The 22,365-nt window shown below is 55.5% G+C and overlaps 1 protein-coding gene across 1 annotated transcript; it reads left to right on the forward strand.

The window, feature by feature from the left end:
* The first annotated feature begins 1,229 nt into the window (after positions 1–1,229).
* NALF2 (NALCN channel auxiliary factor 2) lies at positions 1,230–20,844 on the forward strand. The gene is made up of 3 exons (XM_054289409.1): positions 1,230–2,009; positions 18,405–18,576; positions 19,061–20,844. Exons 1-3 carry the CDS (start codon positions 1,230–1,232, stop codon positions 19,468–19,470), a joined length of 1,362 nt encoding a protein of 453 aa, XP_054145384.1. The 3' UTR covers positions 19,471–20,844.
* The last annotated feature ends 1,521 nt before the right edge of the window (positions 20,845–22,365 follow it).

The raw sequence follows: 22,365 nt of genomic DNA on the forward strand, positions 1-22,365 counted from the left end.
TATCTGTTTCAATGCCTGACCATGTTTTTAGTGAAGAAATTTTCCCTAATATCCCACCTAAACCTCCACTGGTGCAGCTTGTGGCCATTTCCTATTGTCCTGTCCCTGTTTCTTGGGAGCAGAGCTCGATCCCCCTGGCTGTCCCCTCCTGTCAGGGAGATGTACAGAGCCAGAAGATCCCCCCTGAGCCTCTTTTTCTCCAGGCTGAGTCCCCCCAGCTCCCTCAGTTGCTCTTTATTTTCCACTCCCAGGGAGCTGATTGTCTCTCAGGGTTTGGCCATGCCAAGAACCCCCTAACAGGGATTTAGGGACATGAATAAGGGATGTCCCTGAGAGCTGCTTTTGCTGTCTGGTGATATGTGTCTCCCAGTCTCCCAGAAATGGAATCACTGGGGGCTCTTTGTGGGGCTGAGGGTGTGTGGGCAGTGAGGGGACACCAGGCTCTGCTCTTGGGGGACAGCACCGTGTGTGTGGCTGCTGCCGGAGCCCCCAGGGCCGCTCTCCACTGGGACCTGTTGACACCGGGGATGGGGACGGGACCAGTCCGTGAGGGTGAGTGAGGATGACGATGAGGATTCAAGTGAGGGTTAGGATGAGGATGAGTATGCGTGTGAAGATGGTGGCAAAGGTGAGGTGAGGATGACGGTGGGGGTGTAGTGACGGCGAGGATGAGGGAAGGGATGAGGAGGAGGCTGAGGGTGCAGATGAGGTGCGGATGAGGTGACGGTCAGGGTGGGGGTGAGGACGGGGCTGAGCGCGAAGCTGCCGCGGGGTGTGGCGGGTGTGCGGGCGCGGGGTGTCCCGGCCGGGCCGGGCCGGGCGGAGCGGATCGGAGCGGATCGGAGCGGAGCTGTCCTTCAGCACCTCGGCAGCGCCGGCCGGGCCGGGCCGCGGCCGTGCCGGTGCCGGCGGAGCGGAGGCAGCGCGCAGGCGCAGCGCTCGCGGCTCCTCAAGGTGTTGGCGGCGCGGCCGAAGATGGCGACAGACTGAGGGCGATGGGGCCGGGCGGCGGCGGCGGCGGGCGCGGCGCGGTCCCGGCACCGCGCCGGGGCAAGCGGAAAGCCGAGTGAGGGCGGCCGGGGCATGCCCGGGGCCGGGACCGGGGCCGGGGCCGGGGCGGGCGGCGGCGGCGGGGCGCGGCGGGGGCGGCGCGGGCATGGCGGCGGTGCGGGGCAGGTGACAGCGGCGGCAGCGCGGCGCTGCCCGCCCGCCGCCCGCGCGCCCCCGGCATGATCCGCGGCGCCTGGATGTCCCCCCGCGGGGGCGCCGCCGGCGGGGCCGTGTGCTGCGCGCCGCGCCGCAGCGACAAGCCGGTGGCCGACCCCGAGCGGGCGCAGAAATGGCGCCTGTCGCTCGCCTCGCTCCTCTTTTTCACCGTGCTCCTCTCCGACCATCTGTGGCTCTGCGCCGGGGCCAAGCTGCGGGCGCGGGAGCGGCCGCGGGGCCGCGGGCCGCGGGCGCTGCTGGCGGCCGAGCCGGCGGGCGGCGGCGGCGGCGGCAGCTGCGAGGCCCTGCTGGGCAACCTGAGCCGCGGCCCCGGCGGGCCCTGCCCCGCCGCCCGCGGGGACCTGGACTCGGCGTGCGCCCGGCTGCTCGCCCCGCAGCGCCCGCGGGCCCCCGGCGCGCCCCTGCGCTCGCCCCCCGCCGCCGCCGCCGCCGCCGCCGCCGCCGCCGCGCCCTTCTTCGCCTCGCCCTCCTCCAAAAGGACCTTCCTGCAGGCTTACTTCAGGAACTTCAACCTCTCCTTTTGTGATACTTACACGATCTGGGACCTGCTGCGGGAGATGGCCGGCCCCGACGGCCTGGACTGCAGCCTGGACAACCTGATGGTGGACCTGGTGGTGGCGGCGGCCGGGGCGCTGGACGGGGAGGCCTGTAGCAGCTGTGTCCAGGCGTACCAGCGGCTGGACCAACACGCTCAGGAAAAATATGAGGAGTTCGACCTCTTGCTGGAGAAGTACTTGCAATCGGAAGAGTACTCGGTCAGATCCTGCCTGACGGACTGCAAGGTACGAGGGGCGTCCGGGGTGAGCCGGGCCGGGCCACAGCGGGCTTGATGTGGTGTGGGGGTACCGTGGTCCCCCTGCTCTCACACCTGCCTGCAGGCTGGAATCTCCCTCTGCTCCCCAAACCTCTGCTGGCAGTGGTGATGGGACAGGTCTGGAGCCCTTGGGAAAGCTGGGACAGGGTGATGGGACAGAAAAGGCAAAGCAGGACTTGGCCTGAATGAGTGCTCACACATCCCTTCACACCTGTGCACACACAGGCAGCTACTGTCATCCCACTGCCATTCCCAACACCCTGCTCCCAACACAGTCTGAGCACCGAGCTCATGACACTCCACTGCCAGCACCCCAATCCTGACACCTCTCCTGACACCCCAATCCCCACATGGCACCTCAATCCAAGTACTTCATTCCTGACACCCCAATCCCTGCTTGCCTTACCCACACCTCTTTCATTGTACACCCCTGTGCACACAGAGGCTGAGCTGCGGCACATGTGAGGCCCCTCACCTTTGCCTCAGACCTGCTGCTGCTCCTGGGACAGCCCACGGTTCTGCCTGGCTGTCATTAGACCAGCGGTGACCTGAGATGAACCATGGTGCCCTGTACGCAGCAGCTGTTTTCCAGCTCTGACACCCTTTCTGCCCAGGGGTGCTGGACTGTGCCTCCCACCTTGGTGTTCCCCCAGTGTCACTGACTGTCCCCAGCCCCGGGGCACAGTCCCTGCTCTGAAAGCTGATGGGTTGGTTGTGTCTCCCAGCATCAGTGGTATCAAGTCTCAGTATGGAGCCATCTCCTCTCCCAGATGAGAGTTATGGTTGGATCTCCATCAAACCCCCAGTGTGGCTCTGCTGGATGCTCATTCTTACAAGCCTGTGGTGCCTCCAGCTTCCATCAGCTCCAAGCTGCCTGGCTCACCTGTGCATTCTCCTTCCAGACATCACCTCTGGGAAGTGCAATGGTCTCCATAATTAAATCTGCTTCCCTTTCTCAGAGCTGTGTCTTGGGGTGTGTGACAGCACTGTCCCCACAGGGATGGTGGCTGAGCTCCCTCCCTGGCAGTGTGACAGGGTTGGCTGCTCCTCTTCTGGGACAGGAGTTTTGAGGGACACTTGGATTTGCAGAGCAGTTCTTGAAGTGATGTTCATGCCCTGTGAAAGTGCAGGAGCAGCACCAGGAGCAGGACTGGGACACTGAGGTGGTGTCTTTCAGCAAGGGCACTTTGGTGAGATCCTGGCCACCACTCCAAGGGTCGCTTTTGTGGGAAGCTGGGTTTGACCAGGAGCTTGTGCTTGTGTTCTGGCATGGACCAAGGCAGGTAATTACAGTCTGTTTCCCAGATTCCCCCTGTGGTTTCCAAGGGATGTGGCGTTCAGACTGCTCTGTGTGGTTTGGTCCTGCTGCTCCACTTCCACAGGGTGCTGTCCATTGTACTGCTCCTGCTTCCAGGGGCCCAGCAGGATCAGGATCTCTCTGTGCCATGTCTGGTGGAGCATAAACGTTCCAACTTCAGGCTTAGCTTCCATCTCTGCTGGGAGTCCCAGAGAGAGAAGCAAAAGAGGTGAGAAAATAATTATGTTGGGACTCCAAACTGTGTAAAAACAGAGCTGTGCTTTGATGAGTCTCCATAAATTGTCCCTGGGTTTAACATCCTCGATGGGAGAGCAGGAAATGTGCTGGGGAGATGCAGAGCTGGAGGTAGTGGCAGGACTTGTTCCTGTGAGCTGGTTCTTTGTCACGTCAGCGCATCCTTAGAGCATCTGTGAGCTCCAGGCTTGCATTCCTCAGGCAGCACTTGGGAAGCAACAGGAGGCAGGAGCAGCAGGGACAACCTGTGCACACTTCCCTGAGCCACCCACTGGGAAATTCCCATGGGAGTGCCCGAGCCTGCACACTCCCTCTGGAGCCCTCACAGCTCCTATCCTGAAAAATCAGGCTGCTTTGTTTAAGCCATTCACTCCATATTTATGTGCCTTACTCCAGCCTTTCACATCCATGAGACTCAGCTTTTCCCTCTCAGTGGCTGTTCCCATCTGTGAATTGAGGCTGATACCAGACCCCTCCAGCACTGTGGTGACAAGCGAGTTTTGGTCTGATTTCGAGTCCTCTGGACTCGAGCAGGGACTACAGTTACTCATTGCCTTGGAAAAATGTGGCTGACAGGATTTTTGAAGCAGTTTGAATTTGTGATTCCCATCCAGATGCTGGATAATACCTGTTTGTGAGGGATGGCAAAGCTATTGCTTGATGGTGATAACATCTGAGAGCAAATAACAGGAAAACAGCAGAGGAGTGGAGGAAAACAGTGGAATGTGCAGCTTGGCCAGTGTGAGAGCTCCTGCAGAGCCCTCACAGCAGGATTCTGGCTTCAGGAGCTCTGGAGCTGGAGAAACAGGATTTAAATGATAATTCTGGGACATGGGACTGTGGGAGCAGGGCTGAGTGTGGAGGGTTTGTGCTGCATCCCATTCACATCCCTGCCATTCTGTAACAGCAGCTGGGAAATTGAAGATGAGGAGGCACAGCAGCTCAGCTCACCTGCACACAGCCTCCCTCTGCTGAGGCACGGATCCCTCTGGAATTTGGTGCCTAAGAAGTGTGGCTCAATAGACAGCTCACAGGGAGCTCTATGGCAGCCACACCACTCTGGTGATTTGGGCTCTTTTTTCCACCTGATTTCAAACAACAGCAACACCAAATCCCAACTGGAGCTGCCAGTTCCTTCCTGTGGCAGCAGGTTTCACCCCGAGCTAAAAATTTGGAAGTATGTAAATGTTGTATATTGGTTTCAGGAGACACATAATGCCCTGAGAGCATTATAATTATTATAATCATCTTGAGAGCTGCCCTCAGGTTTGGGAAGAAGAACCAAGTCCTGCCAGGAGGGGAAACAGCATCCTGGACATCCCAACCCCAGATCTGTCTATTGGAATAAATCACTTGAGCTCCATTTTCTTCACACAGGAAAAACCAAATTTTTATTCATATAACTTATTTTATAGTTTTCACAGACCTCCTGTGCAACCTCTATTACCTGGTAGTTTCCTTACTACTTCATTTGTTGGTCAAAAGGTGATTTGTGTGTATGTGCTAAGGTTCAAGTTATTTACATTTTTCTTTTGTGGGTTCTCAGGGAACAGATCTAATAAGTGCCGGTGCACTTATTTTCCACCCAAAAAAGGTTTTTACATTAACAAACTGTTCATACCCAGATTAGTTTCACATGGGAACTTGCAAAGTACTAGCTGCACTTAGAAGAAATGACAGGCTAGCTATTGATTTAACAGAGCAGGCCTGAATTTATGAAGCCTTTCTTTTATAATTTCTCTGCCTGTCTGCAACAGCAGTCTGTGCCCAGAGGTTGGGGAAGACTGGACCAAAGTCCCCCTGGAGATGGGAATCCCATGAAATGGTGGGGTCTGTGTGTAATTCAGCTGCTGAGATTACTCAGTGCAGAGTGTCATACTCTCCCTTTTTATTTTCTGCTTGGGGGTCATTCCTGGGCAGATCCCACTTTTTCCATGTGTTGTTATTCCTGTGCAGCACCGTCAACTTTCAAATCACTCCCTGGAAATGTTTTATTTGTTGCTCTTCCAACTAACACCAGAAATCCCTGTGGCTGAGAGACATTAAACCATGAAGATGCACTTCTGGAGTTTATTGTTTGCATTTCCCATTTGGTGGGATTTTGGAGGTCTGGCTCCCACAGGGACACTCATGGACAGGGGCACTGGCATCCTGTGACAGGAGGAAGAGATGGAAGTGGATTCACAAGGTCCATCCATCTTCTCCAACACATTTCACCTCATGCTGTGAGGATCTGCCTGCCAGCTGCTGGCTGATGGTGCTAGGTAGGGATGATGTGGATAAAAGGTGGCACATGCCTGTGTTTTCCTGAACACGAGAGGGAAAAGTCATTAATTGAGTCAGGAGCAGCTGCTGGCCGCCTCCATCTCGCCTGTTGCTGTGTAATTTGTACCCTTTGTCACTGCAAGACACAGTGAACTCAGTGCACTGAGCAGTTGTGGGGACACTTTGGAGCATCCTCCAAAGGGGCTTGAGAAGGTCATGGTCTGGGGATGTGAATATTGTACTGGAATATCCATCAGGAAATGTGGGGCAGCAGCAGCACTCAAACTGTCAGCCCAGGCCTTGCAGGGCTTAGTGCAGGAGGAAATCACTGTCCCTCCAAAGCAATGCCCTGAGGGATGCTTAGGGCTCTTTTGTGCCTTTTCCCATCTTTCCAAACAGGAAAAGAGCAGTGTTGCTCCACCTCAGACACCAGATGAGAGCTTTACTCGTGCCAAGGCTGAGCTCTGCATGCTGGCTCCCACCCCAACAGCTCCAAAGTGCCCCCTCCCACCGTCCTGGGGCAAATCAAGATCTATGGGACAAAGCCCATTAAGGAGTCATTAGGCTGCAAGAAATAAAGCTGTGGAGAGAGAAGGGCTGACAGGCAGGAGGGGGCTGGCAGCAGAGCTGGGCTGGACAGGACCTGTAGCATCTCAGATGTGATTAGATTATCAGGTTTCTCTGCACACGGGCCCGTGGCTGTGGGATCTGGTTCTGCACCTCTGGTTTCCCCAGTACCCCTGGCAGGGCAGGATTTCACTCCCGAGGCTTTGCTGGTGTTTCTGTGCCGCTGGTGTGCAGTGATGTGGTGAGAAATGGAGGCTGTTCCTGCTCTGGCATCATCCCTGGCACATCCCACACAGAGCAGGGAGCAAATCCCCAGTGCCCAGGCTCAGCACCCTCTGGGGTCCTGTTTTCTGGCTCTTGTTTAACCAGGAATAGCATCAGCAATCAGCATCCCTACAGAGCATCCCTCCCTGTGGAACATCCTCTGCAAACCTAAGCCTGCTGGTGCCAGGAGCTTTGGGAACACCATGTCTTGGGGTTATCCCAGTGCCAGGGACACTTCTTGGGGGAACCAAAGCAGCATTTTACCTTCACAAAAGTAGCTCAAGTTGAGGGTTTTTTGGGCTGGGTTTTAAATCTGGTGCACTCCTGCTCTGGGCCTAGATGGCTCCTTGCACGGAGGGAACGTCCCTTGAGAACCACCACAAAAGTGGTTTCACCAAAGCCTTGAGGTTTTTTTTTTTAAGGTTACTAAGTTACTTTAGTTTTTTTAAGGTTGCTAAGTTACTTTAGAAGTGAGGCTTCCAGAAAATCTATGGATGGGTGACTGCAAAGTTGCACCCTGGACCTTTGGAGCATTTGGTGCACCAGGAGCAGCAGGAGGGGAGAGGCTGCTCCCACACACCTGTGGCAGCTCCAGGTCTCCACAACCAGCCTGGCCAGTGAGGTGTTTCATGAGGTGTAAAAAGGTTCCAGAGTGAATTCGAAAGTAATTCCAGCAGGTCAGTGCAGTCATTTGGCAGCTTGAGCAGGAGCACATGCATGAGCTTAGCCAAGTGTGCAGCTCCATGTTCCCCACCCATTCCATGGGAACAAAGGGAATTTTTTGCAGCCTTGCACAAAGATGTGGTTCAGTTGTATAAAGAATTTGGGCCAAAGGACCATGGTGGGTTTGGTCTCCAGGTGCTGTGGCTGCAGCCTCTGGCACAGCCCATTCCAGTGCCTTGTGTCTGGTACCTCCTTGATGCTTGAAAACTGAGATCAAGGCTTGGAAAGCAGGAGAAACAAAAGCTGAACTGATGGAAGGAGTTTGTCCCCTGGAATAAAAGATAAAGAGGTGTCAGGAATGTGCCAGTGGTACCTGGGACCTGGGAGGGCTGCAAGCGAGCTGGGAGTGGGGGTGCTCAGATGGTGCTTGGACAGCCCTGAGTTTTGCTTGGGCTGGAGACAGCTCAAGCTGCCTGGGAGTGTGTGGTGGGCTGGAGGCTGAACCTACACCAGTGCTGTGGGGTAAATCAGCCTGGGATGGGGTAAGGGTATGAATGGGAGGGATTTATGGGGGATATTGGGTGGTTTTTGGCTGCCTCCTTTGCTCTGGTTGTCTGTCAGTCCTTGTTGTCTGCCTGTCCTTGTCTGTGTCTGTCAGTGGTGCTGCAGGGACAACCCACAAGTTTCCCAAGGCAGCAGCAGCAGCTCCATAGAGCAACAGGCAGGTTGGCAAATGGTGCAGGGACAGCGAGGGAGGGTGACATCTCTGTCCATCAAACTGTCACCAGTAGCTCCAAGTGCCACAGGCTCCGGTTCCTGCTCCCTGTGCTCCCAGCTGTGCATGCAGGCCTATGTTCTTCTCCATGTGTGCCCATCCCTGGGAGCACAGTGGGCACAGGGGCTTCACCAGCAGGGTGGGATGAGCTCCTCAGAGATGCCACCTCAGCAGCTGGAGATGGAAAGCATCCGGCTGCTCTGTGTGGTGCAGGAAGGCTCTGGGGGCCAGGAGCTCAGCAGTGCATACAGTGATGCCAGCAAAGTGTGAGAGCTGGGAAAACAGCACAACCCCCAGTCCCCTTGCTGTGCACATCCACTGGCACAGGCTGCCTGTGGCCATCCAGATCAGGCTGTCTTGCTATGCAGCTTTTCCTACCAGGCAGTGATCCCTGCTGCTCATGGACAGAGGGATGTGCTGGTGCCACGCTGGCTTCCAGCCCCACACACATCCCAGGGAGAGGAGGCAGCACCTCCTACACCAGCACTGGGAGAGGGACACTGGGTGTCTGCTTGAGCCCAGCTGGACCTGCCCTCACAGGGGGCTTCACCTGGTCCCTGCCTGAGGACAGGATTCTTTTCCAGCAAGGAAGGAGCTGTTCTGCCCAGCAGGGATCACACATGGCCTGGCCTGACCCCGGCGCTGGGCAGTGCCAAGGATCCCGCACAGAGAGGGTTTGTCAAAACATCCCACAGCCCCAGGCCTGTCCTAGGGATGCCCCACAGGCTTTTCCTCTGCTGTGGGCTCCAGAGCTGCCCTGCAGGGTGGGAGGCAGGCAGGTGGCAGAGGCAGGGTGTGCTTGGCTGCCAGGGGCTATTCCTGCTGTCACTGGGATGCCATTAGGATGCGACTCATGCCTGGCTCCACGCAGGAGCTCAGCTCTGCTGTCCTTTGAAGGGCAATGACTCAGGGACAGCAAATCTGTGAATGAGACACAGAGGCTGCCTGGGCAAGAAGTAGCCATCTGTCCACGCTGCTCCAGCCCCATTCCCGTGGGCAGAGCCAGCAGCTGCCTGCCTGGAATGGCTTGCCTGCTTCAGCCTCGCTCCTCTTCCCAGCTCCTGGCTTTTCCTTGGGGCCTCTCTCCCAGCCATGCTCCTGGGGTGTCACAGGAAGAGCAGTGCTGGCAGCATTGGCACCCCCAGATGCTGCCAACGTGGCCACTCTGTTCAAAAAGCAGCATGAAATGGCCTCACCTGGCAAGGATTTGCTCTTCCAGAGCCCTGCCTGTGCCAGCATCCTGCTGTTCCTGGTCCTGGCTGGAGAAGGAAGTGCCACCTGCCCTGCTCATCCTCTTGGGAGTAACAGATACACGTGTTTGGCTGGAATCTTATCCCTGCATGGCAGCTCTGCAGCACTGCTGATGGGTGGAGGCTGTGGATGGACAGGAGAGTGAAGGTAGAGCTGGAGAGGGGGGCTGGAAGTGGCTGGATTGGGGGTTTTCCTGGTGAGAGGTGTGCCTGCTCCTGGGTTTGCACAGATCAGGGAGCCTGGAACACCCTGAGCCCACAGGTACCAGTCCCAATCATTCCCCACTGCTGGTGGCTACAGAGGGAGAGGAGGCAAGTGGAATTTTCTTGGAATTTTCTGAACACCCACAGTTTGGGAAGGACTGACCAATGCTGGCTGAGCAGGAGCTGTGATTGTGTCTTTATTGTAATGAGTTCAACTCCCTTCAGACCTGGGCATCTCCCTGACCTGCTCTTGGTCTTTAGTGTCATATTCCTTGGAGCTGGTTGTGGAGAGGAGGAATCCACAGGGGTCTCTACCTGAGTGTGCAGGGAGCTGTGTTTTCCTGCCATGCTGTGTTGCTTGTCATCATTCCTTTTTTTCCTGTTCAAATGAGACTGCCAGGAAGCACCAGGAGCTCTGGGGTGGCAGCCTGGCTCAGAGTGTGGTCCTGGGACCACTCTCCAGACACCCCTTGCTCTTGGGAATGCAGGGGAAGCACTTCCACTCTGTGGAACATCAGGGACAGGGACAGGGACAGGGACAGGGACAGGGACAGCCCCAGCCTGGGCTGGCTCACTCCAGGGCAGAGCAGCAGGGATGGGTTTCCCTGCAGCAGTGCTTCCCTTGGGATTCTCTGGCTGAGCAGCGATGCCAGCTGGGAGCTCCTGCCTGCTGCTCACCACAGAGACTGAGAGTTATCCTGGGGCTTTCCTCCCTGCAAGGGAGCAGGAGATTTCTGCAAGTGCTGTTCAGCCAGGGAGAGAAAAGCAGAGGCTGCAGCTCTCAGGGCTGACATGAGCTGTGGCCTGTTGTGTGTCTCCAGCAGTAGGAGCTGCCAGGAGTGCTGATAAGCATCTCAAAATCATCTTTGCTTGCATTTAAGGGACCTGTGGGCACAAGTTGAGGTGGATACAAGACCCAGCATGTGCATGGAAAACTGCACTTCCCTGTGACCATGGAGGGTGCCCAGGAGCTGGGATGCTCCTGTCTCCCTGCTGTTTGCTCCATGAGGGAGTGGAGATGGCCTGATCCTGCTGCTTGCCTATCTCTGTGGGGTGCACAAGGATGACATGAGGGACCAGGTTCCTCCTGCTGCCTTATACCCTGTCCCATTCCCACTGAAGCCAAGTGGCACCTCACAGGATGCTGTGCAGGGGGCTCCTGGCAGAGTGCAGGATTGGGCTGTTCCATAGGCATTGGATACAAGACAGCCCTTGCTGGCCTGGACACTCACACCATCCTGAGAACAATTTTCCAGCTTCCTTGGAAGGGGGATGAGCAAAGAAACTTCTCCCTTGCCCCCATCACTGGTGGGTAATTTATGGCTTGTGGCACTGAAGTGTCTCGCCTTTATTTTTTTATATCCTATCTAATGTAACAGGATGTTCTCATTAGCTGTATAAATGTTTAATCCACTTTTGAATCCTGTTAAGCCCCTGGCTGCAGCAGGACCTAATGGGAGTGAATTCCTCAAGCCATCCTAATGGATTGCAGGGACCTCACTTTCCCTCTGTCCCCAACTCCATCGTGTTCAGCTTCAGTTTTGCAGAGGTCTTTAATTACTTTTTAAGTCCTTGGGCTGGTAGGATGGGCTGGTATCTGACCCACTGGGGGCTGGCAGGTGAGGATTCTATGGGATGGAGCTGCTGGAGCGAGTCCTGAGGAGGCCACAGAGCTGCTCCAAGGGCTGGAGCCCCTCTGGAGCCAGGCTGGGAGAGTTGGGGGTGCTCACCTGGAGAGGAGGAGACTCCAGAGGGACCTTAGAGCCCCTTCCAGAGCCTAAAGGGACTCCAGGAGAGCTGGAGAGGGACTGGGGACAAGGGATGGAGAGACAGGACACAGGCAATGGCTTCCCACTGCCAGAGGGCAGGGATGAATGGGGTATTGGGAAGAATTTCCCTCAGAGTGTGGTGACATCCTGGAACTGGAGGCCTGGCCTCCCCTCTTCCACCTTGGGGCATGGCCATGTGGTGTCACAAGGACAGAGCCCTCCAGATGCCAGGGAGAGCTGCTCTCTCCCTGGCCACCAGCTGTTTGTCCCTGTCTCCTGGTGCCCACCCCCTTCCCACACAAACCTCCACACTCCAGGTGGCCTCGCCTTCCTGACAAGCTGCTCTTCTCTTCTCAAGCCCAGCCAAGACCCTTTTTGAAAGGGGAGCACAGAGCAGCAGCCTGGATTAACTGCAGCCTGGGAATGCTGGTCCCTGTGTCCTGCCCATGCTCCTGGGCTGGGATCCTGGGACAGGAACTGGCTGTGCCTGGGGTCTGGCAGCAGTGCCCACGGGCAGCCCACCATGGCTGGGCCACCCTGTCCCAGACACTGCCAGGGAATTCACAATGTCAGGGCTCACACCCAGGATGTGAGGAGGGGGGACTGAACAGCATCAGGAATGCTGGGATGAGAGCTCCAATCTGTGAGCAGAGCACTGTCACCCCCTGCTCACCCCCCTTGGGGAGAGGGTGCATCTACCCCGAGGTGGAGTCTGCTAATGAAATGGAAATGTTCCGTGGGAATTGGGATGTTTGTAGCAGTGGTCTGGGATCAAGAGCCTCCTGCAGTGGGCTGGGGGCTGTAGGAGGGGTCAGGGCTGGGTGGCTGGACAGGGGTAACCTCCAGGCAGATCCCAGCCTGCTCTGGGAACAGTGGGAGCTGTGGTGGGAGGGAAAGGGCTGCAGACACTGCTGGGCAGGGGCATGGAGCAACTGTGACATGCATGGAGACAGGCACTGGCTGTGGGAGGCAGGAGGGCCTGGCAGTGGTCACTGCCTTCCTGTCCATCCAGCTGTGCCATTAATTACTGTGATTAATCAACAGGCACAGGCACATGGCCATGTTGGGATGCCATGTGCTCTGTCCCCTCAGCACAGGAGCTGTCAGAGGTGTCCAAAGCAAGTCCACAAGCTCTGCTCTTCCAGGGAATGCTTCCTGCTTTGGTGCAACCACGAGCACAAGCTCTTCCTCCTGGGCATGTTCCAAGGGCAGTGTGGCATCTGCTGGGACGAGACCAGGCTTTCCCTGGGCTCTGCACACAGCAGCTCTCAGTGCCATGAGCAGGTGAGCAAAGCCAGGAGGCTGTGCCTGTGGTGTCTGTCCCCTGAGAGCATTCCCAGGGCTGGGAGCTGGCACTGCCACCCCCAGCCCATCACCTGTGGGTGCTGGGGGTGTGTGTGTGCTTGCAGAGACAGGTTGGAGTGCTGGTTCTCCCATCCTTGCCCACTCCAGTCCTTCCTAGGGCATGTGTTAATATTGTGACATTGTGTGACAGTTGTTACCTGAGCCTTGAGTCTGTCAGGTGTGTGAGGATCACACTTTAAAGCTATTTTCTTAGTTTTGACCAATGAGCACCTGGGGCATTGTATGTCTCAGACTGGGTTTGAGTGGCTTGGGGGGGCGGAAATTTGGGGCTTTTCCCTCTAAAAGAAGGAGCATTCACACAGTCTCTTTAATCTAAGAATTGGGAATTAAAGCTAAAATGCTTTCTTTTTAAAATGAAAACTGGAAGTTTTAAACTTTAAAAGTATCAGCTGCTTCATCAGGTGAATGAATGGTGAGTGGATAGCTCTGACAATTTGCTTCCAAGTAATTTGGAAGTGACTTCATCACTGAGGTCAAAGGATATGGTGTGGTCCTGTGGGATGTAGGTGGGAAGGCACAGTTTGGGAGCACAGGGGATGACATTCCATTGCCCAGGACCTTTCTGGAGGATGAGCCTGGTCAGTGCCAGACCTGGACCCATCTGTGCCCAGAACGACACACAACATCAGGATGCAAACTGGTGTCATGGGTGGGATGGCTGGGGGAGAAATCTGGGCAAACCAACCCTGGAGAGGAGTAGACTGTAGGGTAATGCAGAGCCTGGAATGGGCACATGCCAGCCAGCCCAGCAGCTCTGTGTGGAGTTTCCAATGGTGTTTGAGGAACACCCACTCCTGTTGGGATTCCCACCAGTGCCATTCCCTGCAGCCTGTGTGCATCCATCTCCATTCCCCCATCCCATCCAATCCATGTCCCAGGCATTCCTGCTGGCAGCTCCATCCCCGTGCCTGCTGCTCTGTGCCCTCTGGAGCTGGGCACAATGGGCAGAGGCTCCCCTGGTTGGGAAACGGAGGAGCTGCGGCTCCAGGGCTGTCATCGCCAGGCAAAAGGCAACTTTATATTAAAAATGAAGGAAAAACAATACAAATCCCATAATCCTGTCCAGTTGTTGAGGTTTAGGGTTGGGTTGGTGTTTTTTGTCCCCTCTCTCCTAACCCAGAGCATGTGAATGTGTCAAGGCAGGGATAACAACTCCAGAACTATCAAAGAAACCAGAAATCAGCTGTTCCAGAGATGATGTTGGAACAGCCCATAGCAAGGAGAATTTTAAAAAAGCCTAAAAGAAGCTGGTTTAAAGCTCCACATTGTTACTGTCTGAGTTAATTGAATACAGTGGTAATTGGACATTGCAGATGTGTTTGTGACTCCTCCTGGCTGGCCCTGGACCTCAGTATTCCCTTAATCCTCTGCCATCCAGGGGGGCTCTTCTCTCCCCCCCAGCCTGTCCTGCTTCCCGTGCTGCATCCTCATGTGCCAGAGCTTGGAGAGCTGCCCGAGCGGCTCATTAGCAGTGCTCATTTCCCTGTGTCCAAGATTAATGAGGCACAGCCACTCCAGATGCTCCTCTCAGACCAGGATGGAAATGTGAGTCCCAGGAACTGCTCTGGGAGGGGAGGGGGCTGCTGCAGGCTGGGGGTCTGGCAGGGATTTTTCATCCCATCCCTGCTGGGAGCTGGGTGCACCCAGTGAGAAGAGGGAAAGGAGGAGAGTCATGATGGCAAAGCCCAACTTCCAGAGTGATCCTCACCTCTGGGCCAAGCACATTCCCAGGTCTCCTTCTGAGGTTATTTTGTAGGGAAAATCTCCCTATTTCCCTCTCTGCCTTCCAGGCTGCATCTCCCCCTTGCAGAGAAGTAGATTTTGGGCTGGGGATGCTGCCCCAATCCCTGCCACTAATTAATGAGAAGGGTTTATTATGTTTGTGCCATTAGCAGGATTTTCCTTGGGGAAACTTCCCAAGCATTGATTCCTGTTCAGATGGGAAAACAACAGTTTGTTTTGTTAATTACAGCTGGCATTCCCAGTGGGCATCCAAGCTATCCCAAACACTGCATCCTCTGCAGTGCTGGTGTGTCCTGAGAATGCTGCTCCATTCCTGCTCCTCAGTTCTCCCAAAATGTGGCTGGGATGGTTCCACAGCAGTGCCAGTGTTTCCAACAAACTGGCAGCAACTGGACTGGCCTTGAAGTGCCCACATTTGTGCAGAAATCCTAAGGACACAGAAAGACTTTGGAAAAGCTGTTTGGTGGGGAATGCTGTCCTGGTGCTGCCAGGAGACAGAGGGAATAGTGCAGGCAGGGAAGAACTCTCATTTGGCACAGAATTCCCTGTGAAAGCTCCATCCCTCTGACTGCTGCTGCATGAGCAGACAGCCTAATTCACTATTAGAAATCCAATTCATTTTGGGTTTTTTAATGTCTTTTAGGATGAGGTTTTTCATCCCACCTCCAAAATTCCAATGTGGACAGATAGCCTGTCCTCTTCCTTCTGTATAAATCGGGTCTGTGGAGCTGGCTCCTTTCCTAGGCACCCAAATTCTGTGTGCTTCCTCAGAGTCATGCAGCCAGTCCTCCAGAGCTAAAAATGCAGGAAGAGGGCACCAAATTGGAGCTATTTTGGAGTTGAGGTCACTTTAATTTACTTGGCCAGGCTGGAGATCTGCCAAAAGCCAAACCAGAATGGCAGGAACACTGATTGCAACCCAACTCGCTTCCTGAAGAATCCAGAGAGGGCGAGGATGGAAACCAGGGAGCTTTCCTACTTGATCTAACCAGGGAATAAATTTCTTCTCACATGTCCTTTTTAACAGCAAAATTAAGGAGGCTGTGTGGGGTAAGCTTGGGGATACCAAAACCTTGAGCATCCCAGGGAATTTGCTCCTTGTCTGTGACATGGATCTCTCTGGATGAGTGATGGGAGGACACTGGGATCTCACCTGTGTCTCAGCCTGATCCCAGTGGAGTGGGAGAGCCCTGTTGGACCAGCGGGTCTTGGGTGTGTCTGTTTTTGAGTACATACAGGCAGTTTCCATCCTACAGAGCTGCAGGAATTCCTGCTGCAGCACCTGGAGGATCTGCCACAAGGGAATGGCAAGGGCTGCCTGGGGTCAGTGCTTCCCTCAAGGGGAAAGGGAAGGAAGAATGGAAGGCAGCCAGGGAATCCTGGTTCAGGTTCTGCATGAGTGCTCCAGCTCTGCCCTCCCTGGTGGTATCACCACCTCCTTGCAGTGCCTCCTTCCATATTTTCATTAAATTCATCGAATGTCCCTGTGTGTGACCCTGATGGGGTCTTCCCTGATGGGAATCATCACAAAAATTTTAGGGGGGATATTTATGGATCCATGCAGAGCCTGCTTGTGCTGTTTCCACATGAGAGCAGGATGAACCCAAAGTAGTTTGGGAAATCTCCTCCAGCTGCCTTTTCCACCCAAATCTGGAGCTGGGACAGCTCAGGTGACGCCCACAATCCTCTGCTGGAGCACTCAGTGTAGCCTCCATGCCTGGCTGCATGTGAGCCCAGGTGGGAGCTGGGATGTGACTGGATCTGGGAAGCAGCGTGGGAGAGTCGGAGCTGGGAAGGAGACTGGCAGGAAATGGGAGTGAGTAAATCAGCCCAGCTCGCCTGAGTTGTGACTAAAGGGGGAGCGTGAGACATCTGCAAATATTAGAGATGTGTAAACACGGAGCAGGGAGAGGGAATGGTGGAGGGAATGATTGAAGGGAGTGAACTTTTGGATGGAAAAATGTAGGTCAAGTATGAAGGAAAACTTGTAGGCAGCGAGATAAGTGCTGTAAAACAACCTCCTTGGGAAACACGAGGAAGTCCCACTGATGGAGATGCTTATCCTAAGGCAGATGAGGGCTGGAAAAGAGGCTGAGCTGGAGGGATGGATTTAGGGTGTCCATCCCAGATGGGGCTGGGTGCAACAGTGATGTCCATGCAGCTCCTTGTGTGTTCATAATTCCCCTTTAACCTACAGCCTGGTTGTGGTTCAGTTAATCCATCCAGATTTTAATCCTGAAAACTTCATGGCTTTGGGGGGAATTCACCCACCTGACATCAGCCAGTTCAAATTCAAGCAGGTCATCCACACCAGCTGTCCAAAATCCTGGATGGTCATCAGGGGAAGGAGGAGCTCATCCAGCTACTCACTGCCGGATGCTCTGAGGGTCAGGGTATTCTCAGGACACCCTCTCCTTGTTGCTCTAAAGGCACCCCAAATAATTAAGGTAATTAATAAGGCCTCTGTCTGTTTTGCTCCACATTACGCTGGAGTGTGTCTGGAGCATGTGTGTTACAGGACAAGGAGAACAAGCACCTGCATTCCCACATCCCAGGGGCCAGCCCTGCCCACAGTGCTGGGGACTGCTCCAAAATGTTCACTCCATAAATTGTGTCCTGGTGCCCATTAAACTTTTTGAGATGAAAGTTTCACCAAAGCTGTCACAATTCTGTGAAAATTCTGGCTTTCATGATTTGGCATTTTACAAGACAAAAAAAAACAAACTAAAATAACTTGCCAAGAATTTCCCAACCAGCTTTAATCCTGACACCACCGTAGGCCAAAGAAACAATGATAAGGATCTATGAAAAACATGGGGAGACAAAGAAGTGATGGGTTTAAAGCCTCGAGAAAATGAAAATGCAGCTGGAAGGCAGAGCAGGGGGTTTCTCTGAGCATGCAGAGGAGGGAAACTCATTCCCTTTGAATCACAGGGAGCCCTTTCTAGCTGGTTTCAAAGGAAGTTGGATGTGGCCATGGAATGACCATGGTGCTGTCACTCATGCCCTCATGAGTTCATGCATGAGCTGGAAGTGCCACGGGTCTCTTGCAGCGTAACTGAGCCAACTGGGCTATGCCCGGCTGTCTGCTGTGGGCACAAGCTCACAGAGGCTGGAAGGGAAGAGGGGAACCCAGTAATGGACAGGCAGGGAATGTAGCACAGCCTTGCAGTCACAGCTGAACCCCCAGGGTGCTCTTCCTTCTGGAAATGTTGCCAAGCACAGCTTGAAGGAAGGTGAACAGAGTACATGGACTACCTGGTATATCTCAGTGCCAGAACATCCATGGAAAATGAACAAGTTTCCTGCTTCAGCCAAAGAAATGGCACAGCAGAAGTTCCAGGTGTCAGGGAATCGGGAACCTCTCCCAGGACCTGGTGGAGAAGGTGAGGAAGGTGTTATTTGGTGGCAGAGAGGGACAAGCCTGAGGTGCAGTGGCTGCATGTGCTGCATCCCAGCTGCTTCTGTCCAGCAGCTTTTCCAGCAGGAAATTTCCAGTAAAGAACAGCCCATGATGTTTTCTGCTGTCCCATGTCCAGAGCTGATAGTGGCCAAGGCACTTTAGAGGAGGTGAGAATCTTCCCCAGGAGAGCAGTGGGATGTCTTGGGGATGAGGAGGACACTCTGGGACAGGTGATAAGCAGTGTTTGTATTTTTGTGTGACAAACTGAGCTCTTGGGTCGCTGATGCTGGCAGAATCTGTCACGATGCCTGTCTGTAGGGGACATTAGTCCATGTGGTAATTAGCTTTATTTTCATGGTGGATTTAGCTGGATAGACGAATTCCACCATTGTTACACTCCAGTGGATTGTTTGAATCCAACAAATGACCCCAACACACATTTCCCACAAGAGCTGGGAGCTCTCCCATCCCCTTCCACCCTGCGGTGCTCCAGCTGTCCCGGTGCTTGGGAAGTGACGTGTCCGTGTCCATGATGTCCCCCAGGCTGTCTACAAGGCGTGGCTGTGCTCCGAGTACTTCAACGTGACCCAGCAGCAGTGCCGGCAGCGGATCCCATGCAAGCAATACTGCCTGGAGGTGCAGACCAGGTGCCCCTTCGTGTTACCGGACAATGATGAGCTGATCTATGGAGGTTTGCCTGGCTTCATCTGTACGGGTAAGGAGGGCCGGGCTCACACCGGGCACAGGGGGGTGATGGTGAGCCCTGGAGAATTTCCAAGCCACTCCCCGCGTTTGGAAGGTTTGCCGGGATGGAGTGGGAGGAGGGGCAGTGTGGAAACATTGCCTCATGCCAAAACGTGGCCATGCCAAGGGTACGGGGGTAAGGGGTTAATGGGGACACAGCAACATCTCAGCCCAGGAGGTGAAAGTCCTACCTCTGACTGAAAGCTAAAGCGTAGAGGGAGCTGCAGGTGATGGATTAAAGCAGGGTGGGGATATTGAACCACTGTGCGCAGGATTTGGGGAGCCCTGAGCTCGCCTTGCTGGTGTGTGCAGGCTCACACATGCTGGGGCCAGTGCCAGGGGGTGTCTGGATGTCCTGGTTCTCAGGTGTGCCCATCCCACGGCTGGTGGGCACCAGGGCTTGCTTCCTCCTCAGTGTTCCGCTGACCCCTCCTCTGCTCCCTTCCTCCCTGCAGGGCTGCTGGAGAACCAGCTGCCCGACGAGGAGGCCAAGTGCTGCGAGGTGCAATGGGACTCCTGCGAGCACCCCTCAGACAGCAACGAGGACACATCCCGCAAATCCACGGCGTCAGAGTCGCTCCATTTCCACCGCCACGACCCCCACCTCCATCACCAGAGGCAGAACCACTACCACCTCTACCACCACCACCACCACCAGTACCACCAGTACCACCAGCCTCGCTCCCCGTCCTTGCTGCCGGTCTCCGCAGGGTCTCGCCTCGGCAGCAGCAGGATCAGACTGTGCGTGCTGGTCCTGATGCTCCTCCACACCATGGTGTCCTTCTCGAGCGTGCACGGCGGCGCCGGGGGGCTCGGCCTGGAGGCCCCGCCCGCCCTGGAGGAGAGCGTGGCCCGGGACGAGTGACACAGAGGGCAGAGCCGACCTCCAAGGAGAACGCCAGATCTTTTCCCATAAGGGGGGCACATGCTATTCCTCCAATGGGAGGCACGGGGTTGGGGGTGGCGCTCACGCACCCCCGCACATCCCCCAAGAGCTGCTCGCGCGGGGCATCCCCGTGGTGAAGAGTCTCTAACGCGCACAGGGCTGCGGGACCCGGCGCCAGAAGGGTTCGGGCAGGGCCAGCATTCCCGGCCCCGCAGGCGCCGGGAGGGCAGGAACGGCACGGAGGCGGGGGGACCGAGGGGAGGGGTCCCTGGGAATCGAAGGGTGTCCCCATGGGACTGCCGGGCGTCCCCCGGCCGCTGCCGCGAGTGCCTTGAGTGCCCGCGCCTCCCCCGCCCGCGCCGTGCCGAGGTTGGACGGTCAGCCCAGCCCTGGTTCCTTTTCTCCTGGGTGTGAATGCCGAGGGAGCAGGCAGAGGGGCAGCACCTCCCGGCACAGCCTGGCCCAGTCCTGTCCCAGGGAAAAGCCGCTGGGGCTCGGGGCAGAGCCGCCTTGGTGGGGCGCAGTGTCCTCAGCGCGGCGCTGCCTCGCTGATGGCGTTTGGTGACAGGAGTGGGACGCTGTGACACTGCACTGTGGTACCACTCGGGGTTGGTCTCACTGCATCCCAGCCTGCTCCTCCAGCTGGCCTTTCCTGCTGCTCTATTCGAGGAGGAGGAGAGGGAGGAGGCATGGAGCAGGAGGGATGTCCCCAGCATTCCCACATCCCACTTTGCAAAGTGTCCTGATGATTTGGTATAACCTTTTTTGTTGTCCTCCCCGGCTGGTGGGACTGGTCTCAGTGAGGAGTTGGGAGATGTGACTCCAGCAGCACACAGGCTGTGAGGGAGAGGATCCCACGTGGCAGCAGTTGGATGCAGGGAATCCCAAAGGCATCCTTCCATGCTTCCCAGCTACAAATCATTGACTGGATGGCAGGAGGACTGGGCAAACGGGCTGGAGAAATCTGGCTTGGAGGGAGAGTCTCCCACACAAAGAGGCACTAATAAGGCCCAGCTAGGGAGGAGCATTTTTGTGAATAGTTTCAATCCATGGATGCCCCCAGATCCGGAAATTTCTGGGAGCCCAGCTGGACTTGGCTGGGCAAGGTGCTGGCTGGTGTAGCCTCATTTGGCTTACTTGGGGTGGATTTTTAACCTGAGCTCAGCTTATCCAGGGATTCAGCCCCACACAAACATCAGATCCCTAGGATCTGATCCCCAGGTCATTTCCTAGGAAACTCCCAATTCTCCACCCAGCCACCAGAACTGTTCCCAGCATGGACACTGAGGTGGTGCCTCCAGGCTGGGCACCAGGGGCTGTAATTTGTCCTGGGTGTGGGCAGGGAAGGAAGAGAGGGTGTTTTAGCACGAGATCACGAGCTGGGTGTGAGCCCACTCCCTGCTCCCAGAGGGGCTGGGATGGTCCCTCTGTTTCCAGGCTGGCTCTTGACAGGAACCTACAGCAGAGCCCTGTGTGGGTCACTGCAGGAGACAGGGATGGAGCAAGAAGAATGTCCTGCATCCCAAAGTGATCCCAGATCCCTGTGAGGGTGCAAGAAGTCCCAGAGTTGATAATCTGTAGGAGTTTTATGGTTTCTGGTCTGTTGAGGTGAAGCAAAACCAAGGAGAGCCCCGTGAGCAGAGCCCCATGAGCAGAGCCCCATGAGCAAAGCTACTTCCTGCCTGGCTGGAAGAAGGAAGTACCAGGCATCTCGTGGGAAGCACAGGTTTCCTGACATTTCCAGCCCATTTCCAGACCAAAGAGGCTCTGAGAAGCAGCTGAATGTTTGATTCCTGCTTTGACTTGAATCTCAGAGCTTTGGGGTGATGTTTACACACTACCAGTTGCCTGTTCCCAAAGTCCTGCAGAGACGAGGCCTGTGATCCCATTGTCCCATGGTTTTTGGGGTGGGAGAGGTGGTGCACATGGAAGATGGAGAGTGCTTCCCGAGCAGATTCCCTTGCTGCTACCACCCAAAAAGTGGGGTGTCTCTCATTTGACTATTCCTCATGACATCCATATAGTTTACACCAATCAGAACAGCTGGACATGGAGCAGTTCTGCAAGCCAGGATCCAATCCCTGGGTTTTCTGTGAGCAGGGGGTTGTGGAGCTGCTCTGACAAGGAGCAAAAGCTCCCAGGCAGGCCAGGGGAGGGAGCACAGCCCTGTCCCTGCCTCCAGACAGCCGGATCCCGAAGGAAATTAGATTTCTCCTGCACTGCCAAGAGTTAAGCTAATTGCAGGCGCCTCTCTCGGAGATAGACTGTGTCCAATCTTGGAGCGACTCATCAGGAGAGAGAAGAATAGCCCAGTGTGGTGCGTCAGCAAGTGGCCCTGAGTCACTGGCCCTGTGCATTGTGTCATGTGTGACACTGAGCAGCGCTGGCGGGCACGGGGTGGCCTCGGTCCCTGCACACATCCAGATCCAGCACCTCCCTGAGGGATGTGTGGCCTTCTCCCTGCCCTGAAGCCCTTGTGTCCTGCTGGTGATGGAGCATCAGGCCAGGCCTGGGGGTGGTGATGGGTGATGTGGGATTCCCGGAGAAGCTGTAGAAGTGTCCAAGGCCAGGTTGGACAGGCCTTGGAGCAACCAGTAGGAAGTGTCCCTGCTCATGGCAGAGGGTGGAACAGAATGGGCTTTAAGATCCCTTCAACCTAAACCATTCCATGATTCCATTATTTTCACAGAACTGCAGGAGTGAGATCCAACAACCCAAGTCATCTTCAGGGGGTGCTGGCAGGGATTTGCTGGGATAACCTGGGAGCTGTGAGAAGCAGTTCCACCTTCCCTAACACCTGCTGGAGCCTTCCCTCAGGAGGTGTTGCATCCCAGTGAATCGGGAAGTGGAGCCAATTCAGAATTGGGCTGGTTT

The sequence above is a fragment of the Melozone crissalis genome, unplaced genomic scaffold, assembly GCF_028551555.1.
Source record: "Melozone crissalis strain CALT ecotype California unplaced genomic scaffold, PUWL_Pcris_2 ptg000068l_1, whole genome shotgun sequence".
NCBI classification, from domain to species: Eukaryota; Metazoa; Chordata; class Aves; order Passeriformes; family Passerellidae; genus Melozone; species Melozone crissalis.